This window comes from Dermacentor andersoni, chromosome 9 (assembly GCF_023375885.2).
Source record: "Dermacentor andersoni chromosome 9, qqDerAnde1_hic_scaffold, whole genome shotgun sequence".
NCBI lineage: Eukaryota > Metazoa > Arthropoda > Arachnida > Ixodida > Ixodidae > Dermacentor > Dermacentor andersoni.
Genome location: NC_092822.1, coordinates 132,438,571 through 132,458,720, shown reverse-complemented (window position 1 = coordinate 132,458,720; position 20,150 = coordinate 132,438,571). Strand labels below are relative to the sequence as shown.

Genomic DNA, 20,150 nt, shown 5'->3' with positions numbered 1-20,150 from the left:
TAAGCAATAGTGGTACACGTAGACCGGCACGTGTGCCCGATTGACACGCGGTGCTACCACTCCAGGGCACGCGCAGAGGAGTTTTGTGTCTGCTTTCTTTTTTCCGCCTCAGTGCTTCCTTCATTTGATAGTCGGCGTTCGTGTTGTCCACTTCACTTGTGTGCGTGTAAGCAGGGCTTACCCCTTCTTTGCAATATGTATCATTCAATCATGCTTATCCCTCTGTTTCCATGCCGTCATCATCGTGCCACCATTGTTGTACCATTGTCTTTATTCCAGTTTCTTCATATGGTTGTCGTCATACCGTCATCGTTAAGCCATCGACATCACACAGGCGTCATTGTCTCATTGTCGTCATGTCGTCACCCTAAAGCTGTCGTAGTCAAACCATTCTCATAATTTAAGGATTGACATCTTATTGTCGTCGTGCGTTGTCATCAACCCTTCGTGGTGGTATGGTATTTTTTCTTCCATCGACATATATATCGTTATTTGTCATCGTAATCATGCTGACATCATTCAATCATAATTGTGCCGCCGTTGTCGTGGCGACGTCGTTAGATAGAGGCTATCATGCATCTGTTGTGATTCCATCGTCATCACGCGACCGTGATCGTACCATCGCCATCATTCCACCTTCTTCTACTGGTTGTCGTCATGCTGTCATCGTTACGCCACCATAATACAGTCTTCGTTTTCTCATTGTCTTCGTGTCGTTTTCAAGCTGTTGTAGTTACACCATTGTCATAATTTAGGGATTGACATCTTAGTGCCGTCGTGCCGTTGTCGTTATACCGCCATCGTCTTTCCATCGATATCATTTCTTCTTCTACATTTCATCGCCACTGCGTCGGCATAATACAGTAGTCGACGTGCCTTCCTGCTGATGACCGACCTTGGCAAGCGAGTGCTCTAACAAACAGAGACAATATCAAGATATGTAGCATATATCCTACGTAACGAATATCCAAGAAATCACTACAAGAATACCGTGTGTCGCTAGATTTTACTAATTTATTGGTATTGCCACCGACAGCCATTGTGAGCTGAGTTTTTCCGTAATTTTTTAGAGCGCGGATCTTAGGCACCAGTTTCTGCGGCGAGCGTCGGCGTCGGTGTAACCAAGCGAATGAGCAAAGGATGAAAGAGCGAACTCGGAACGCAGCGGTGGATAAAACACACTACGAGGAAAACGGAGAAAGAGAGTGCAGCGGAATCATGAGGCGGAAAGCGAAGAAGGAGAGTATGGCGAAAGCGTGAGAAGAGTGGTGTGGCGACGATGGCTACGAGATTGCGCCAGAGTAGCGCGAGTCATATTTGAGGTCTCTCTGCGGCGCCTCCTGTGAATCACGCACACGCATCACCCACGCGCTGCCTCTAGCGATCTCCAGATTAGCGAGGCAGTCGCGCCATACTTAGCTCCATGTACAACGTGCCGCACTGGACAGATTGTCCGCAGCAGCCAATGTATCGAGAAATGAAAACACGTATAGCGCTTAGCTCAAATTTCCCATTAGGGGTTATCTTAATCGTCGATGATTGTTTTTTCCTCCCTTGTTTCTTTTACTCCTTAGGATACGTTGTCGTTTCTGTTCAATGCTTCAGCGGGGACCATCTGGAGAGCACGTAGCACTGACACATATCCCTTCAACTTCATATAACCTTTTATACAGCGTCCCCAACAACAAGTTTGCCAACAAACGCCAGCGTCACTAATTCCCCTAGCAGAGACGGCGTCACCATGTATCAGATCGCCGGCACCCTGAGGCACTCACGATGCCCACGATCGTTGCAAAATTTCTCCTCGAGTCATCGTTGTTTCGCGATGGCTCGGTGGTCAGGTGCCACGGAAGCCCGGTACTGTTGCGTGGTGAACTGCCAAAAAGAGAGAGAGAGAGAGAATGAAGAGCAAAGGCAGGGAGGTTAACCAGATATGAGTCTCCGGTTTGCTACCCTACACTGGGGAAAGGGGATAGGGGTTGGAAAGATGATAGATAGGAAAACGAAAAAAAAAATTAAAAAAAAAGGAAATTAAAAAAAAAGGAACGCGCACACATGGAGAAAAAAAATTGTTATAAACTACCGGTGCTGGAAGCTTCCTGTCAAGTTGTAAACTTTCGCGGATAAAGAACATAAAAAGGAACGCATGCGGACCTGTATAACCGCTGTGCCCAGAATGAAGTAAGTCCGAGGGAGAAAGTTTGTCGTTGTACCTACTGCTTATTATTATTCGCGGCAGTGTTGGTGCCTCACTTTGTAGCTTAGCCTTGAGAATCGGTTCGTCGCGATGAGAATATCGCTGCAGCCTTACTTCGGCGTGCTTCGAGTGAAGCAGTGAGCGTCGGTTGCTTTTCGCGAGCAACGCACATTGTGATTTCTCGGTTTGTTCCACAGCGCGTGCTTAATCGGCAACATTTCTGTACTAACAAGTTGCAAGCAGTATAGCGCTTTAGTACAGGCGTGTAATTAAGTAGCCCATTTGTCAAGAGAGTGCGTACCATGCTGTGTCGAATCTTGACTCTACTAGTTGCATTGCTAGATGACTACAGCGGCAGTTTTAATGGTTTTCGCTCTCGGTCGTTCTTTAGAACCGGCGCGACACGGTTACTTTCAATCGCAATCAAGCCCGATACGGATAAAAAATGTTTACCGCGATCAAGAATGGTAGCTGTTGCGCGGTCCAGCAATCCAGATCCACTTGGTTGAGCTCAATGGGCGCTAGGTACGGGGACGACGACCGCCGACCGTGATGTACAGGATCCGGATCGTGCAAGATCGTGGTCGAAAGCGCCTGTGTGCAAGCACCAGATCCGGATTCGACTTCATGGGTTTCGACGCCTCATGGATTTCACAGTCGTTGTGCGACGCGAAAGAAAATTTGCCTCTGTTCGATCTTTTGAGGTGGCTGGCCGCTCTAGTTTCTTCGCACTTTTTTTATTCTTTGACGAATCATTGGCCTCTTCGTTTTCATTTCTAGCATACTGTGTTATCGCATCATTCAACCCACTGAACATGTGTCATGCTGCCGCTCCATCCGATGCCCAGCGGTGGCATACAGTGTGGATTGTGCGAACCCCACGGCCCCTTAAATAATAGATCCAATTTGCATGCGAGACCCACCTCGACTGAGTGCGCGACACGGATAAAAATTTCGCATGCGAAAAGGCCAAATAAATTGGCTTGGAAAAGCAAACACCATCGAATTACTTGACTCTGCCAACAGCAGCAGTGGTGTACTATCTGCGTAGAAATATACAGAATTTCGAGGGCGGAGTTCGGTGCTTCGTCTTTTAAAGGTTGTTGTGGTAATGAATGGCAAGCTTGTGATGGGAAATGAACGTGCAGAGCTTGGCTACACAACCGCGCCGCCTGGCGACTTTTCTATTTGCTGCCGGGAACGATGCTGCTGAGCAGCTTTTATAGCACCAAGCAGAGGCTGCCAAGTCTATGCCTGTGTCACTGGGGTAGATGATGTACAGGAGAGCCGACTCTATCGCTCGCCAAGGTTATTTTTTTGTTCCCGAATGGCATCGCCAATCCGCACCTCCGTTCCGCCCGCGTCCGCCTTCGTGCAGATCAGTGCGGACGGCTTCAAGACGGATCGTGTCGCAGAATGTGGTGCACGCTGAATCCGCATGAACGGGTAGCACGCGGATAAGGCTGTGCGGTCTCTTGACAGCTGGCGACTATTCGGCGGAGCAAAGGATGGGAACTATCGCCAAGAGCCGACGACACTGGTATGTTTTTGTCGACGACAGCTCCAATTTCCGACTCAATGTGAAACCGCGACACTAAGTATAGTGTATAAGCGCGACTGAACGAGGACGTAAAAGAAACAGACACACATACACAGCAGTTCTGAAGCACTGTGTCTGTGTATCTGTTTCTTTCTACGTCCTCGTTCAGTCGCGATTATACACTCTACCATGAATTTTAACCAACTAGCCCGCCAACGTGTTTTAACGAAACGACACTAAGGTTCTCACACTTTGTTTTGCAGCCGCATTTGTGGCGTCCGCGCAGTAATCCATGATCGAAACACCGCACAGTCATCTTATCTGCGCTACCTCTTAAAACTGTACTGCAATCGCATCATTTCCCAACTTGGGACGTATTCTCGGACAATTATCAAAACCTCTTGAATCATCCAACGTGTCGCGCACTACGTCACACGAAAGTGATAGTATAAGCGAAAGTAATTGCTGTGAGAATCCCCATATATTGCTACGTATTGTTACGATCGGCCAGCGGGTGTAGTGACCATCTTGCCTCTCCTGCACTACTGCGACCGCTTCGTGAAGCTAACAATGCGTTCCCCTTGGACAGAACTGCGGCGACAGCAAGGCGAGACGCGTTTGGCCAATTGAGCGTTGTTTGTTGGTTCACTGTGGCCGTCATGGACGCTGGGAGCCAGAAATTTCTGGAAAAGGGTGTTCTACGGCGTTTCCTTACGGACTCCAGTAACCACCACGGTCGTTTTACAGGCTCTCCAACTATCTGGGTTATCCCAGGAACCAAGGCGCGCCAGTTTGAATCAAGCGTGAGAATCCCTGTCTACGAAGTTCCCCTCCTTTCTTTGTGTTCAGTGAAAAAAGGTGCGGGAGTGATTATGTGAACCCTCGTCCTCAACTCGGGTCCTTTGACGTCTTTGGATGCTCCGATTGGGCGAAGGTGGGATGGCAGATTTCCCTGGCCTAGAGATCTATGGAGGACAGACGGGGCTTTTTCGGCTCGTCGGTGTGCTTCAATTCAGTCGTGCTAGACTGATGAGACGTAACGTTCTCCACTCCTCATGTACACATTGTAAATAAACCCAGTACTCCTCGTTCCAGATGAGAACGCGTTGCTCCATACATAAATGACCTCAGCGTGGATGATTCGGGCGGCGCCATGGGCCAGTGACCCCTTTTGAAATCCCCGACCGTAATTCTTACAGTATCTATAACCAGTTGCGCCCGACGCGATGACGCACTTTCTGTATTTGTTGTTGTGACGGCTTGCAAGACGCAACGCACGCACAACTGACCACAGGGGCGGAATTCACTAAGCTGTGCTGTTCATGCGCAATTTTTTACCCAAGTCGCGCTTGCGCTAAGGGTGGAATCGAAGTAGCAGCGCATTTAACATACGGCGTCGTACGAGCGCGAGGAGGAAACAAAGCTCGTAATAAACGACAAGAAATAAAAAAATTCATCAGCCCTCCCACTCTGTGAACAAGGACAAGCAGCGAAGCCGTGGTGTGTTTTACATCAACCGGCGCATCTATGTATATATAGGTATTATTATTATTGTTGTTGGACACAGGCAATGGCTACATCTTTTGACTGTGGAGTAATTTATTCTTATTCTTTTATGAATACGAGCAAAGCTGCCGACGCTGCTTTTTTCCTCAAGACCTGTTTATATTCAAATGTATGTTGTTTATGCGAAATAAACAACTTACTTACTAAGTGCAAGTACCGTGGCATGGCAGACGGGAATTCTACAATATTGACACGTATACTTGTTTATCTTTTTCACGTGACCGCTTTTATCCAACAAATGTTATCACTCAGCGAGGGACTTGCCCGCATGTATCCGAAGTTTCTCGAACGTTATCAATGTTTCTATCCGTTGTCTGTTGCCACCCAAGCTTGTGTAATCTGAATATGTGTGCGACGCGAATTGTGTGAAATATTCTGCAAGACACGCAGTGGCAAGCGATTACTCTGGAACCTTCGATGGCCCATGTATAAAAGCCGGCGCGCTTGAATGGCAGATTAGATTTTCGTCGATCGCCGACTGTGCTCGTCGCTGCAGCTGTCCATTGAGGGTAACGTGCTTTTGAGGGCACAGGTACGTCAAATAAAACGCTAGTTCGTCAATCACAGTTTTGCTACCTACTTCACCGTCACTGCTTCATGTCATGTGGTGGAGGTCATAGTGCGTTTATGTACCGCGAACAAAGCCAGGAATCCGAATACAACACCGACGTCGCCTACGGCTAGCGAGCTAGCTGCAGACTGCAAGAACTAGCCCTGGAGCTTGGACTTCTGCCTGATACGACCAGGATCCCCATCGTCCCCCATCGTGCTTCAACAGTCCAGCGAGCACCTTACCTTCCGTGTAGCTTCGTCGGAGGATACGGAAACCTGGCTCGAAACTTTCTAAAGGGTCCCAACCTTCAGCAACTGTACATCTGAGGATAAGCTAAACCATGTGTAGTTCTCCTTGGAAAGCGCCGCGAGGACCTTGTTTGAGAACAAGGGAGTCAACCCTTGCAAGGTGGGACTTGTTCAGCAGTAACATCCTGAGAACTTTAACGACCGTTGTCCGAAAAGAAAGGGCCGAAGTTCGGCTAGAAAGGCGGGGGCAACTACCCAATGAGACCATCGCCATCTTCAGAGAACAGATGACCCGTCTTTACCGCAACACCGACCGGGAAATGTCCGAGGAGAAAGAAGTCCGCTGTTTGATGCGAGACCTAAAGGAACAATTTTTCGCCGGACTGATCCGCAACCCACTGACGACCGTAGCTGAGTTCTTTACAGAAAAAACGCCGATTGAGAAAACTCTGGAAATTCGCGCGAGGCAATATAACCGCAACGGCCCACAGCGCATAGCGCAAGTGCCCATAGCGATGCCGCATAGCGCAATCAAGGCACTGGGCTTTGGTGACCTCCAAGAGACCATCAGGGCCATTGTGCGCGAAGAGCTGCCGGAACCTCGGGTGTCCTTGGTTATTGACATGGCGAAGGACGAATTTCGACGGTCACTGGGAGTTTCTGAAGTACAGCCCGAATCGCCGCCTCTCGTGACGACGCGGTCGCCCGCCGTCGGGGTGCCCCTGGATGGATGGATTGATTGATTGATTGATTGATTGATTGATTGATTGATTGATTGATTGATTGATTGATTGATTGATTGATTGATTGATTGAAATTACGAGCGTCCCCTTTCGAACGGGGCGGTGAGCTGCGCCACCAAGCGCTTGCTATTATATTGCCTAATGTCCAACCTAGGTTAAACATTAAAAAAAAGAAAAAGAAACACTATGAACTCCCACAACCGAATTTTCTGATCCCCTATTGCGAACAGTGCTTTCGTACATCTAGGTTTTTTGTCGTTACTCTACTTTTATTCCAAAAGTTCTCCAGTCCCCTCTTACTAATCCCCATTGCGTACATGTTTACTTTTCCACTGCTCTCGCTGAACTCAAGGGCTTCAAGGAGTCCAGTGGTGCCTAAATTGACCGCTGGGTAGACGTCTTCACATTCTAGTAAAACATGCTCCATAGTTTCCCTAGGTTTACCGCAGCATGCACATGCGTCGTCCTCATTCTTATATCTCGCTTTATAGGTGCGTGTTCTAAGGCATACTGATCTCTCTTCGAAAAGTAATCAGCTTCCGTTTGAGCTATCATAAAGTGTTTTTTTTTCCTTATTTCCTTTCTTCCTCTTAAGTAGTTGCGCATTGCAGGTTTCTTTTCTATTACCGCCACCCATGAGATTATTTCAGCCTCTCTGACTTTCCGCTTGACGTTCTTTGTTGCTGTGTTGCCCACTCTACAGGCCGCATACTTGAGGGTAGCTTCCTTGTTCTTTTCCTCCACTGTGAATCAATGTTTTCGCTGTGCAGATACCTCAACACTCTCCCAGCGCATTTACTTTCTTCCATATTCCTCAGTCGTTCTTCACTCTCAATTTTACTGTGAGCTTCCCTCGCTTCAAAACTAGTCCAGCCCATATCACCCTGCACAACTTCATTTGTAGACTTTCCTTGAGCGCCCAATGCGAGGTGACCCACTGACCTTTGGTTCCCATCGAGTCCTGATTTTACCCCTGATTCAAAGCAAACAACCGCATTTCCAGAAGTAAATCCTGGAGCCATTACACCTTTCCCCCTCGGCGCCCGTACCAGAGCCCCCTAGCAGCGAAATTCCGTCGTCCACCACCGGCACCTCGCCCGTCCCTCTGTCAGCGCAACAACCCAAAAAGAGACGTGGGGTGTGTTCAAGACTACCACCAAGTCTGCGATCACTGCGGAAAGCCAGTCACGTCTACCGCTGACGCCCATACCATGACTTAGGCCTGCGAGGCTTTGCCGTCAACGCATCGCGCGCGCAGCAGGGTGAACGGCCACGCGATATCGCTGACTGCCTAGCCGCCAATCAGTGGAAGCCACGACGACCGTCCCGTTCGTCGTCATCCGGCCACTACCTGTCTCCGCAGCGCCGTCCATGCACTGGCTCAGCCCAGGGCCTGTCTGCAAGCCCTTAACTGGAAAACTGAAAGCAGCAATCGATGGAGCTGAGGTTGCTGTTCGTCGAACTGATGAAGATCCTCCGCCGCCGACACAGACGCCGAAATACCTATTTCGACGACATACCAACGAGACGCCGCCATTCCGACGAAGTCTGGAAACAAAGAATACGCCAACGAAAGACGGATTGACTACGCGACATTCCAGGTTCAGGTAAACACGACGCAGCCGTGATCCGACGCCAAGACATAACTGCGACGCAATACAAAGAACCACGGACCTCGACGTGCTTCTCGACGGCCACGCAGTCACCACCTTAGTGGACAGAGGAGCCAACTACTCCGTCACGAACGAACCCATCGCCGCCCAGCTGAAAAGAATTAGGACTGCTTGAGAAGGCTCTCAAATTCGGACCGCTGGAGGACACCTAATAAAGCGGACTGGAATGTGCACGGCAATAATTACCGTTCATGACTGGACTTACCCTGCCACCTTCTTTATCATCCAGCAGTATTCATGGGACGTCAGTCTCGGCATGGACTTCCTGAACCGACAGGGCGCAATCATCGACCTAAAGCTGAAGTCGATAACGCTGTCGGAAGATCAAGCGATGCCACTGGATAGCTCACGTAGTAACCATGCCTTGATTGAGCTAAGATCGAATGAGCATCCCGCCTCGCTCCAGCATTCTCATTTCCGTCGGCACAGAAACACCCACAGACGTAAAAGCGTCATTGAGGGTAATCAACGTCTGTTTCTCCACCGCGAAATTTGCGTGGCAAGAGGGTTCGCTCGACTGCATGGAGGAAAAGCGAGAGTGATGTTGGCCAACTTCAGCCAGGAATTTAGCACGTAAACACAGCCGGTTATTCCCCACTTTTCCTTCTGTTCGGCCGAGAACCAGCGCTGCCCCTAGACACGACCATCCCTGTTCACGCGGCACCGACCAGTGAATATGCATTTGATGCCATCGCCCACAGCGCCCACGCAAGGGAAATTGCCCGTGACCACCTTCTGAAATCTCAAGAAAGTCCAAGGCGTTTGTACGACCGGCGACACCGAGATGTGTACTTCCCGCCTGGTTCTTTTGTGCTTCTATGGTCTCCGCCGTATCAGGTCGGCCTATCAGAAAAACTGCTGTCCCGTTACAGTATTAATTCCCGAACTTTGCAGAGAAATCAATTAACGTTCCAGTTACTTTTGTGCCTGAATGCATAAAACGACGTTTTGTTAGGAAAGCAAGTGAAACAACAGTGCATTTTCAACGCAAGTTTGACGCAGCATATCTCGTAAATGGTATCACCCATAAAATTATTTTCAAGTTGTTATACTTTGCGGTCTCACCCGCTAGAATTTCTAAATTGCAACATGTGACGTAAGGTAATTACTTAAAAACTGAGCGAATTAATCTTTTTTACAGCGAAACTTTATACAGCTAGCAGATTCTTCCGTCCGTCTGTAAGCACCCCTTCTGTGTCGCTTTTTGCGGCAGAGCTTCATTTTTTGGAAGCGGCTGCTTACTGATTTCATTGTATCTTAGTATCCCTCGCCTTTTGTTAGTGTTTGTCTACTTTTTTCGTTTTCTTGTTTCTTCGCGTCTGAATGCGTTGACTGCTGGCACGTTCGTTCATCGATGCGCATCGTCATTTTCCCCGATTGTATCACTCCCTTCCCCCTTCACTTCTGCCTTTCCCCTTATATAAGGCACCCGTCTTCCGTTAATAAAAGTTAGTTGACAGTCAGCGCTTGTGTCCTGTCCCTTATACTTTGTGGTTGCATGTGTTTGCGCTGTAAACAGTTTTCATGTCAAGTATGCACCAACTCGCCCAGAAAGAAGTTTTAATGAACGTCTGTTCACCTATCGCCTGTACAAGGAAAGCTCCTCCGGCACAACCCCATGCGCATGTGCGAAAACAAAAAGAGAGAAAGGCTTGATTGTCTTTGCCAGTAGTGACGTCGTTGCTCTCCTTCGCAGCCGAGCGCGCGCGCAGCAGTCTTTTTCCGCCACTGAAATGGGTAAATCGCACGTGATACGTACTTCTGAGGAGCAGGCAGATTTCGATCAGCAATGCCGCGTTCAGAACCGGGAAAGAGATTGTCTGCGCCGTGCGGATACTGCAGGCCCGGGATGAGGACAGGCACGTGCAGCCGAGTGCAAGCAGCAAATGCGTACCGAGGATCTGTCGGCCCAAGCCGTCGTATAATGAAACGTCGGGACTGACCCACTGGTAAACACCGGCGCCGCATGTTTCAGCTTTGCTGGTTAACCAATCTGTACGGAGGACTAGCGCGGTAATTTTTTAATTAGTCGAATACGCACTTCAGTTTTTTTTAGTGCAAATAGTATCTGGCTCTTCGAGTAGACCAGTTCATGGGCTAGAATGGTGCTATCTGCCACAGGCAATTAAAAAAATGTTTTTCAAGCGTTCACTGAAAGACCCTGTATATACCACTACAGATATTCACCGACTGGTCTGTAACTCGACGACCACATGTCGTTCAGTCGACGACATGCCATAGAGCATACTGCGTTGGATTGCGTATTCTACTCATTGAACAATCCGAATGCTTTCCGTAAAGAGAAAATCGTTATATAGCTATGAAACAGAGTGCAGTTTAGGATTTGGTATTCATTCATGGTGTGTTTGGAGACCCGTTTGTTATTTGTTTTGCTGAGGTTTCCCGCGACGTTAGCCATTCATCCTTTTCTTTTAAATAACCTTTTTGGCATAGTATGCACGCTCAAGTTCTGGAAATTACCTTGGTGCCTAGGTATGCGCGATGGTTTATTTGGTATTAATACGCGAACGGGTAGAGAATAGTTTCACGTGAGTAGTTTGTGTGCAGTGAAATGTAACCAGCTGTGACCAGTGACGGTGGCAAGCGAACGTCAACGCGTGAGCGCCTGCGGTAGCGCTGAGGTAGACGACAAACACTTGTGCACACTACTACCCTACGGCAAGTGACATGACTGCCCCTAGCGAGAGCTCGAGCAGACAGCAGAGAGGACACATGCGGGCGGGATTTCAAAGCGGCGGCGAGAGACGCCGATACCGCAGCGAAAGAAACGTACCCGATCAAGCGGCCGGGGCGCAGTACCCATAGGAGCGTCACCATCTGTGCAAGAAGTGGCGAACCAGCCCGATGCGGCTTCCAGAAGCCAATGCTGTTATCTGATATGCCAGCTCCCCTGTATACTGTACTGCGTGGTCGGAGCACGTTTTCAGCCTGGTGCGCCTTGTAACGCGCGACTTGCCGCAATTCATGGAAGATTTTCAAGACCATCTAAGCTACACTATAAGGAACATTGTTGACTCCATTTCATTCTGGGGGGCTCAAGCACTGCCAAAGGCCAGCACTATTCTGGTGCGCGCTCATTCTGCTAGCTTGGCATTTTTTTCATTTCTTGAGTGATTAGTAGAAACGAGCGTCCTGCCCTCACTGATATGAACCTTCCTAAATATTATTGTATCTACCGAAAGCTATATTGCACACTGTGTAATTGTACTTGCGTTGACTTAGCGTCGCTGTAAATATTTCACTTCAATAAGGTTACTTTCACTATTCTGGATGCGTTCTTGCGTCTTTCGTTAGTGTTTATATTGCGCCGCCAATCAGAACGCAAAATCTAAGCTCCGAATTTTGTACAATTGGAAAGTAAAAAAAGGAGTAAACGTTGATAAACAACCGATTTATTAAAAAGAATAAGTAACGGAAAACATTCACAGGATTTCGTAACCATCACAAGCACGGAAGCCGAATTATGTGCTCGATCACCCCACGATTCTGCTCGCGCCTTCATACTATGTCTCTGGAATCACCCTATTCGTCACTGGTATCACTCCGACACATCGTAGGACACTCTGGCCATGGCATGGTGCCATCCGTTCTTAGCTGGCATACGAGTTACGCCAAGTACAAAAAATTATTTTGAGTACTTACACTATTGGCGCGCACGAGGGGCGAAAAGTACGGCATCCCTTTTGGCGCCGTGAAAGCCAGCCGCGTGAGCAATCTGTAACCGGCGAACTGCGGCGCGCAGGTCCGGGCCTCGCGTTCCTGGCGTACCCGTCTGCGGTTCTGCAGCTGCCCATATCTCCGCTCTGGGCGGTGCTCTTCTTTCTCATGATTGTCATGCTGGGACTGGACAGTCAGGCAAGTCGAGCCACACACCTGAGGTGTCCATTGCTCTTTTCGTCTCTGCTATCTGCATGTATTGTAATCGTTACCTCCGCCTGTCTTTTGTTTTTATTTTTGTCAATTGTTTTCGTACATATTGTCATTTTTGTTGTTGTTACTCTATAATTGCTTCTTTTCGTTGTTATTGTAGAGGTGGTGTCAAGAGTTTTCCCTTGTCGTGTCTACTTCAACGTAAGTTAAAGCAAAATGTGCGCTTCTGGTGTTTCAATGGTGGGAAGATTATTGCTTCGCGCTTCCAAGCGGGCCTTTAGGAAGGCCTTCACATAAGCCATTGTATTGGCTTGCTGGTGTTTCTAGCAATAAAAGTTCCTATTGTCCTGCTTTTCTTCTCACCTTTCTAGGTGTTGTTATGATCGACCCGTGAAGTGTTAGAGGAATTCAGACGTACGTACCCATGACAAAATGACTTGCCTCGTCCTAGAGTAGGCTGTTACGGTAAGCCTGGACATCAACCTGTCGAGTGTGAGAAGCTTTCAAATGGGCGTCCCCATGGCAACATAATTGCCCTCTTCTCTAAAACAGCGTCACCCCTTTTATTCCCCGAGCTGACACAAAGGGATGGACGAAGAAAAGACAAACCGAAGGGCTGGAGATCTTCGACGACAGAACCTGACGAATGCACTAATACTTTCACAAGCTCCCCAGGAAGACGTCGACGACCACAATACCCGCAAGAGACTCAGCTGCGACAATGCACATTGACCACCCTGCGTTTGTGAAACCTGAGGATTTCACTGGCGAATATGCGTGGATCCGGCAGGTAGCCGAGAAGAATAGTGTTTCCTTGCCCTTAGCCAGCGTGAATATTGAAGGGCCGTTCTGACTATTGCTTACTAAAGCAGCAGTATCGCCAAATATGTCGACGCGCTATCCCAAATTATTTTGAAATCACACGTAAATGCCGTTGAAGAAAAATGGCCTGAATTCCGGCGCCCATACGTTTGAAGCTCACACGCGTTTCCAGGCTCCAGAGATCGCGTAGGAGATAAGTTACGGCAACGAAGCCCCCAAAAAATGCCTCGTGACATAGACACTCAGAAGAACAGCAGATAGCTAGTGAAATCAGTAAAAAAGGCGCTAGCGAGGAGGCATCCGGTTTAGTGAGAACACCGCAGCAAGGGCTAGCAGAGGAATCAGAAACTAATTTGCTGCTGCCACATTCGGAAAGCTCTTTAGGCATGCTGAAGGTTGTTAAAGAAGGAATCGCGGCGGAACAGCAAAACAACTGTGTCACGAATGCAGAAACAAGCACTATTCAGGAGGACGTTCCTTGCGTTGACGAGGTTTCTTGAAGCAGCGCCAAAAGATTCAAGGAGGCGCTAAAAACTCCGTCGTACCTCCACACTTGGGCGACTTTCCGGAATCGTCAAAAGCAGATGAGAATGCCAGGGCGGCCCAGCAGTGCAGGAACCCGGCGCTCGGGAACCTCACAGGCACATTAGGCGACCACTGGCATGGCAAAAATTGGCTGAACAGTGCAAGATCAAGCGAGCCAAGTATTCGGCTCATGGAAGAATATAGAAAGTCGCCACACCGCAGCCCGTAAGACAAGAAAACAGGGTATCACGCAGAACTTCAAGGGACTAGTTGCGGCGGGTGAGAAATCCTAGCGACAAATCAGAACGCGTCTCTGCGAGTAGGGGTGCGGCTGAAAGGTTTAGCTAGGTGGAGATATGCGTGTACGAACAGGACCAATCAGGCTGCCACTGCCGTAGAATGCGCCGCGATAGTGAGGAAAAAGGAAGATGGGCAATTATTCCACCGTTTACGGCCTCCTTTTAAGGGACGAAAAAGCAAGCCGCGGGCACACATAGTGGCAGCCGACGATAGAGGGCAGCGTATGCCAGGCGCCCTTTGTTACCTTCGGCGACGCCCGAATCCCTTCAGACAGCGATCCAATCGAGTGCGCATCAAGAGGTAATAATTGTCGAATTAGGCGCATCCATATGTTACTTGTTTGTTGGAAAAGGACTCTTTTTATTCTTTGCTTTTCTTCGAAGGCGTTTTTTTGCCCGTTTAGAATTTATGATTAACGCTACTATTACTGGGTTTCAATACGTTCTCAGTCTCTCAACAACCGTGCTTTCTCGGAAAAAAGAAACACAAAAACGCTAGGCATTAGGCTGGTTGAAGTACGCACTGAAGTCTGGTTTTCGTCTTTGCTAGTTTTCAGGAGTGTAGAACGAGGGCTGCAGGCATGATTCTGATAGTGTTTTACGTGAAGAACGTGTAAACTTGGCAGTTCCTGTGGTTAGATGCGCTCTCTTTGTTGTGCCTTCGGCTTGGCGTGGTTTATTTCCAGATGGTGTCACCTGGCAGGCCTTGGAACGATCGTGGAATTGAAGAACAGGTCTGAACAGGTCTACCGGTCTGTTCGAGGTGCTTGGATACTGCAACCCCTTGGGGACCTCCTGTGGTGGCGAACGGGCTGTTATGATCGACCTGTCAAGTATGACAGGCATTCAAGCGTACGTTCCCATGACAAGATGATTCGCCCCGTCTCAGAAAAGGCCTGCGGTCAGCCTGGATCAAGTGTGAAAGCGTTCAAGCGGACGTGCCCATTTCGACGTAATTGCCCTGTTCTCCGAAACAGCATGGCGCCTTTTATTCCCCGAGCTGGCAAAAAGGGATGGGCGAAGAGAAGACAAACGAAGGGCAGGTGGTCGTCGACGACAGAACCTTACGAAAGCATATACTTCCACAGGCTCCCCAAGAAAATTTCGACGACCACAAGACAGCAAGGAGTTATTTAGGCCATCCTAGCCCCCGCGTTAGTGAGAAGCACTCGAGACTCGGATAAGAGTCACTGCCAAGTACGAATGAAGTGAAGACAAACTTTTCTACTTTTTTCATCATCACTATGCACGGCTTCGTCGTCGTTTTCTGACTCTTGCGGTGAAGACCCACCTCAACCAGTCAAGATCGTAGCAGTGCATTTTGGGCAGTACGTGACTTGTCTTAACCATGCTACATCGGAACTCACTCAGGATATAGGTGTGTGCGTTGCAGTTCATGGCGTGTGAACAAACAACTTCTACGTACAAGAAGGTGTTCTGATGCTTCATCAGGCTCTAGTTTGCCATTGAGGACAATGGCATTAACACTTATCTATTTGTTGTCGTTCTCAGATGTGCCCGAGATATCCGTGATTCATTCTAACGAGTCCATTCTATGCAGTTCTGTACACTGGAAGGCTTCATCACTGCCGTTGTGGACGAGTGGCCCCGACTGCTCCGACCTCACAAGGAGATCTTCATCGCGATCGTCTGTTTTGTCTCGTACCTCATCGGACTCAGCTTCGTGACACAGGTGGGAGGAGGCAATCGCGCAGTTCGTTCGATGGCGAATAGATAAGGCCTGATCTGTTTCTTGTTTCTTGGTTGTTTTAAAGGGCCCCTTTTTATTCCTTGCTTTCCTTCGAAGGCGTTTTGCTGTTCCATTTTGAATTTATTATTACCGCTATTATTGCTGGGTTTCCATACGTTCTCAGTCTTCAACAACCGTGGCTTTCTCGGAAAAAGGAAACACTAAAACATTAGGCATTAGTTAGCTATTTAGGTCACTGCTGTATGGTGATGACGAGCTTGCAGTCTGGTCGATTGAAGCATGCGCAAACTTACGGAGCCATGGGAATATTGTTACCCTTTGTAGCCTTTAAAAGTATACATTACGTTATAGCGTCAAATTGCAGTGCTGGAGTGGTTAGTCTGTGCAACCCACAAATTAACTTAATTTGTTGAATTCAAATATGTTATCGCCCCGGCTTTAAAATTTTCCATCTCCGCAGCTTATATATTTTGCCGGTATACTCAGGATTATTAAACGCAATTCCTTGTCAAATTGCCGCTTTTTTTAGCTAAATATAAGCGAGAAGTTTGGCTACGCCAGCCGGCTATTCCAGATAGAACCGGAAACTGGTGCCATCCCATTCAGAAGTGAGCGTTCAGATACAAAATAGATGAAGACGTACCCGAATAATTTTCTAAACATATCCGTGCGCTAGAAGCAGGAGGTAAATATTTGCGTACACTCATACGGAATGAAGAAGGTAACATATTAGAAGAGGATATGATGTGATGCGATACGTGCAGAAGGTTAGCAATTAATTCGTCAAAAAACAAAGGGTTCTGCCAGGTTCAACAGCTTAACAAAAAATAAAGTATGTAGTGCACGACATATTTTTAAACACCACTAGCGTACTGATCTCTTTCATGAAAAATACGCCGAATACCCGTACCCCGATAACAAAGATAACAACATTCACCACAGCACGTGTAGTAAAAACAAATTTATTTCAAATAAAATAAAATTTTAAAGTTTCAGACCCACTTTTCAAACATTTTGATTTCCGCGGAGACTTATTTCAGTGCGAACGAAATGATAAAAAGGTGCTGCATAACTCCCTGCTGTGGTTTGTGTGATAGTGCGGCAGCATTCTTTCCAGTCGTTCACCTTGCACACATACGTCTGTGACGCATCTGAGCGCGTATCATCGCGTGATATATATATATATATATATATATATATATATATATATATATATATATATATATATATATACGTTTAGCTTCTCGTGTTTCTAAAGTTACTTGGCCCAATGAGCAAGCCAGTCATTATATCGTGAAGATTTAACTGGGGTACTGTAAGTAGACCAATTTATTGCTTCAGTCTGCTTCTAACTTGTCCACGGTGGCAAGGAATGCTCGCGTCTTCCTAAATCTCTCCCCCTCCTTTTTGATTTCAGCGAAATCAAGATGAACAACCTCGAAAGAGATATCTGTATACTCTGACAAAACGACCTTGTTGTCTCTAAACTTGTACTTGGCTTTAACAAGCCGACACTGAGAAGAAGCATGTATTTGCGCAAAACATATACGTTTGCCCGCAAGGTAAGGCGAAAGAAGGGCGGAGCAGCCAAAGTAGCAGTTTACAAGTATCAAAGCTAATAAAACCAAATACCACAAGTAGTAAAACAGAAACTGTCAAAAATATTTTCAGCGCAATTCTTAATCACAGTGCAACGTATCAATTGTTTGCGAAATATCAAATAAGTAAACTAATACTGCACTTCAAAAAAGCATTCTGTTTCGTTCCGGGCAATGTATGACATCAACGCTTCGTTGTTGAATTTCGCTAATGCCTTCAGCTATTCTGCCCTTCAGCTGCAATAGCTCTTATGTCAACGCCTGGTTGTCTCTGCGCAACTTGAAGTGGTGATGGCGTCACGACACCTCAGAAGCACTCCGGAAGGCAATCAGTTGAAGCTGTTCACGGACAACCAGACGTTGACGCACGCATTAGAGCTGTCGCAGCCGACGGACATAATAGGTCCATGGGTTAGCGAAATAGAATTTTTCCGCTTTGACGTCATACATCGCCAAGGACAGAAACATGAGGACGCCGATGCCCGATCTCAACTCCATGTGTCGCACGATACGCCTATCAGAATTGTAAGGCGTTTACTTCTTCGAGCAGGCACGGAGGGGGTGGAAGAGACGCAGAGTGTACGGTCCGGAAACCAAAGGGCCGACAGTCCTGAAGCGTTACCGCACCAATCCATGGTCATGAAGACACGACGGATTTCGGAAGTCGTGCCGCAACGTAGCCCAGCGATTCATTGGGAAAACATCAAAAAATACATCACACATTATGTGAAGCTTTGTCATCAGTGTCAGCGTGTTAAACCCAAGTACAAGCCTACAGGCAACAGGATGGTCTTGCCAAAGTATTCTGATACGCCTTTCGAGGTTCTTTATTTGGATGTCGCTGCAATCAAAAAGAAAAGGGCGAGGGGGGGAGGGTGACTAAGGAGGACGCAAGCGGTTGTTGTGGACGAGTGCAGGCGTTCTGTCGCCACCAAAGGTGGGAAAGAGGACGCGAACCGCGCGATGCTGGAACGAGAACACTTCAAGAACGTCAGAGTCGTCATCGCCCACAATGGCCCAGCATTAAAAAGCGAGAAACTGAGACGTTGGGCTGAGAAAAAATTCACCCTGCGTGCTTCAACTAACCATCGGGAATCGAATTCCCTTGGAGAGCAAAAATAAAAGATTTGAATATTACATACATAGGCTTATACCCCGAATTCGACGGCGGCTGGAAATGCACCTTGAAGCCGCCGTCGCGCATCACCACAAATCACATACATCGGGGCTGGGATGCAGTCCACATTTTGCGGCGTTTGGCACTAGCTCATGGCTGCCAGCGGACCCGGAATGTGGTCTAGTGAAACAAGTCGATCTAAAGGAACATCCCAAGACTTCTCAGCAGCGACAGAAATATAAAGTGAAAGTGAAAAAAAAGTTTCACCTCAGGCACAGCCTAAAGATGCCGGAGATTGAAGGAGATTCGTGGATTCTGGTTCGAAAGGTACTTGATTCCAGAACGCCCTTTACAAGACCTTACTAGGTCGTCAAGACACCCAGACATCAGGGACTGCTAAAAATATTATATTAGGAAGGACCCAGTGAAAAAATTGGGAGGACACCTAAGCGCTTAAAAGTGGTGAATGCGAACGCATTAATGCCAATTAAAAGCCGCTGAGTGGTGCTTCAATTTTCGCGCTGCCAGTGATGTTTTTCTGTTTTGCTGTGGGTATGTTATCGAGTATTGAGATTATATTTTTCACAATTTCTACATTAGCATGGTCCCTGTAGACCGGAATCATTTGGAAGACATTGCTGAGGAACAAAGCGCATTTATTTTCATGCATTGCCTTCGCTAATGTCTACGGGGACAGTCAAGCTGAAGATTTTTTCAGTGACTATGATGTACTTGTTGGGAGCTCAGTTTAGCGTAGGCAAGTAATACACGTTTTGGCAGGTTGAGAACGAAAATGGGACTGGCTTTATTCCACACTAAAACAGGTTTGCCGAGTCGGAGTGGTGGCGCCCCTGTCGGGCAGCCACTTCAGCAGGTGCAATGACCCCCACTTGGAGGCCAGGCGAGGTAACTGAATTTTACAGAGGCGGGGCACAAATCACAGTGACAGACGGTCGCTACATATTCGTTCCCATTCAGCAGGTCCGCTGCCTGCCTCTTGTTTTGCTGCCTTCTTCCGATCCCTAACTTAGTCGGCGGTGCACTGGCGTGTACGGCCAGGTTTCGCTGCTGCCGAGGTGGTGGCCGCTGACGATGTAGATGCTTCAGACTCCGAAGCATTGCGCGCAGCCCGAGCCAGCGAGCTGCAGCAGCCTGCGGCGCGAGAGCCGCATGCCACCGACGTCATGCACGACGAAACACTGCGGACGAAGCAGCGACCACATGGCCGGCAGGCGCGCGCAGTAGCTAAGCCCAGTGAGAGATGCGGAACGCGCGCCGGCTTCCGACAGCGAGGGTGACGTGGCGTCGCGTCGATGGCCCTGACGTAATCAGGAGGTGTTCCCTCTGACTTGATCCGCTCCGTCGGGGCGCGCTTGGGGGGAGGCGTGCTCGTCACGTGGCGTCGCAGCCAGTGGGAATTTAGGCGCCCTTTTGGCTGCTACACACGTCGGCATTTTTGCTCAGAGCCCTTGGGGCTATTCGCTTCAAAATTTGAAGATACTTCAGTTGGAAATGTTCTTGATACTAACTTCGTGGGGAACAAGGCAGCTGATTGCGTGTGCGTGGCGGCCCGCATCGGCAGCGTGGTAACGGAGAAGACGTCGAAGTTAGGAAGAAGAATGTAGCGATAAATTGGTTCAGTGCCCTAGTGAAACAATACCCTTTAG

At 48.1% G+C, this 20,150-nt stretch overlaps 1 protein-coding gene across 1 annotated transcript in view; it reads left to right on the top strand.

Moving 5' to 3' along the window:
- Positions 1 to 20,150, top strand: part of Gat (GABA transporter) — a 544,138-nt gene that overhangs the window by 456,113 nt on the left and 67,875 nt on the right. Inside the window, exons 7-8 of the mRNA XM_050177200.3 lie at positions 12,284 to 12,396; positions 15,619 to 15,750. Of these exons, the coding sequence (XP_050033157.1) occupies positions 12,284 to 12,396; positions 15,619 to 15,750 (245 nt within the window). The remainder of the gene's footprint in view (positions 1 to 12,283; positions 12,397 to 15,618; positions 15,751 to 20,150) is intronic.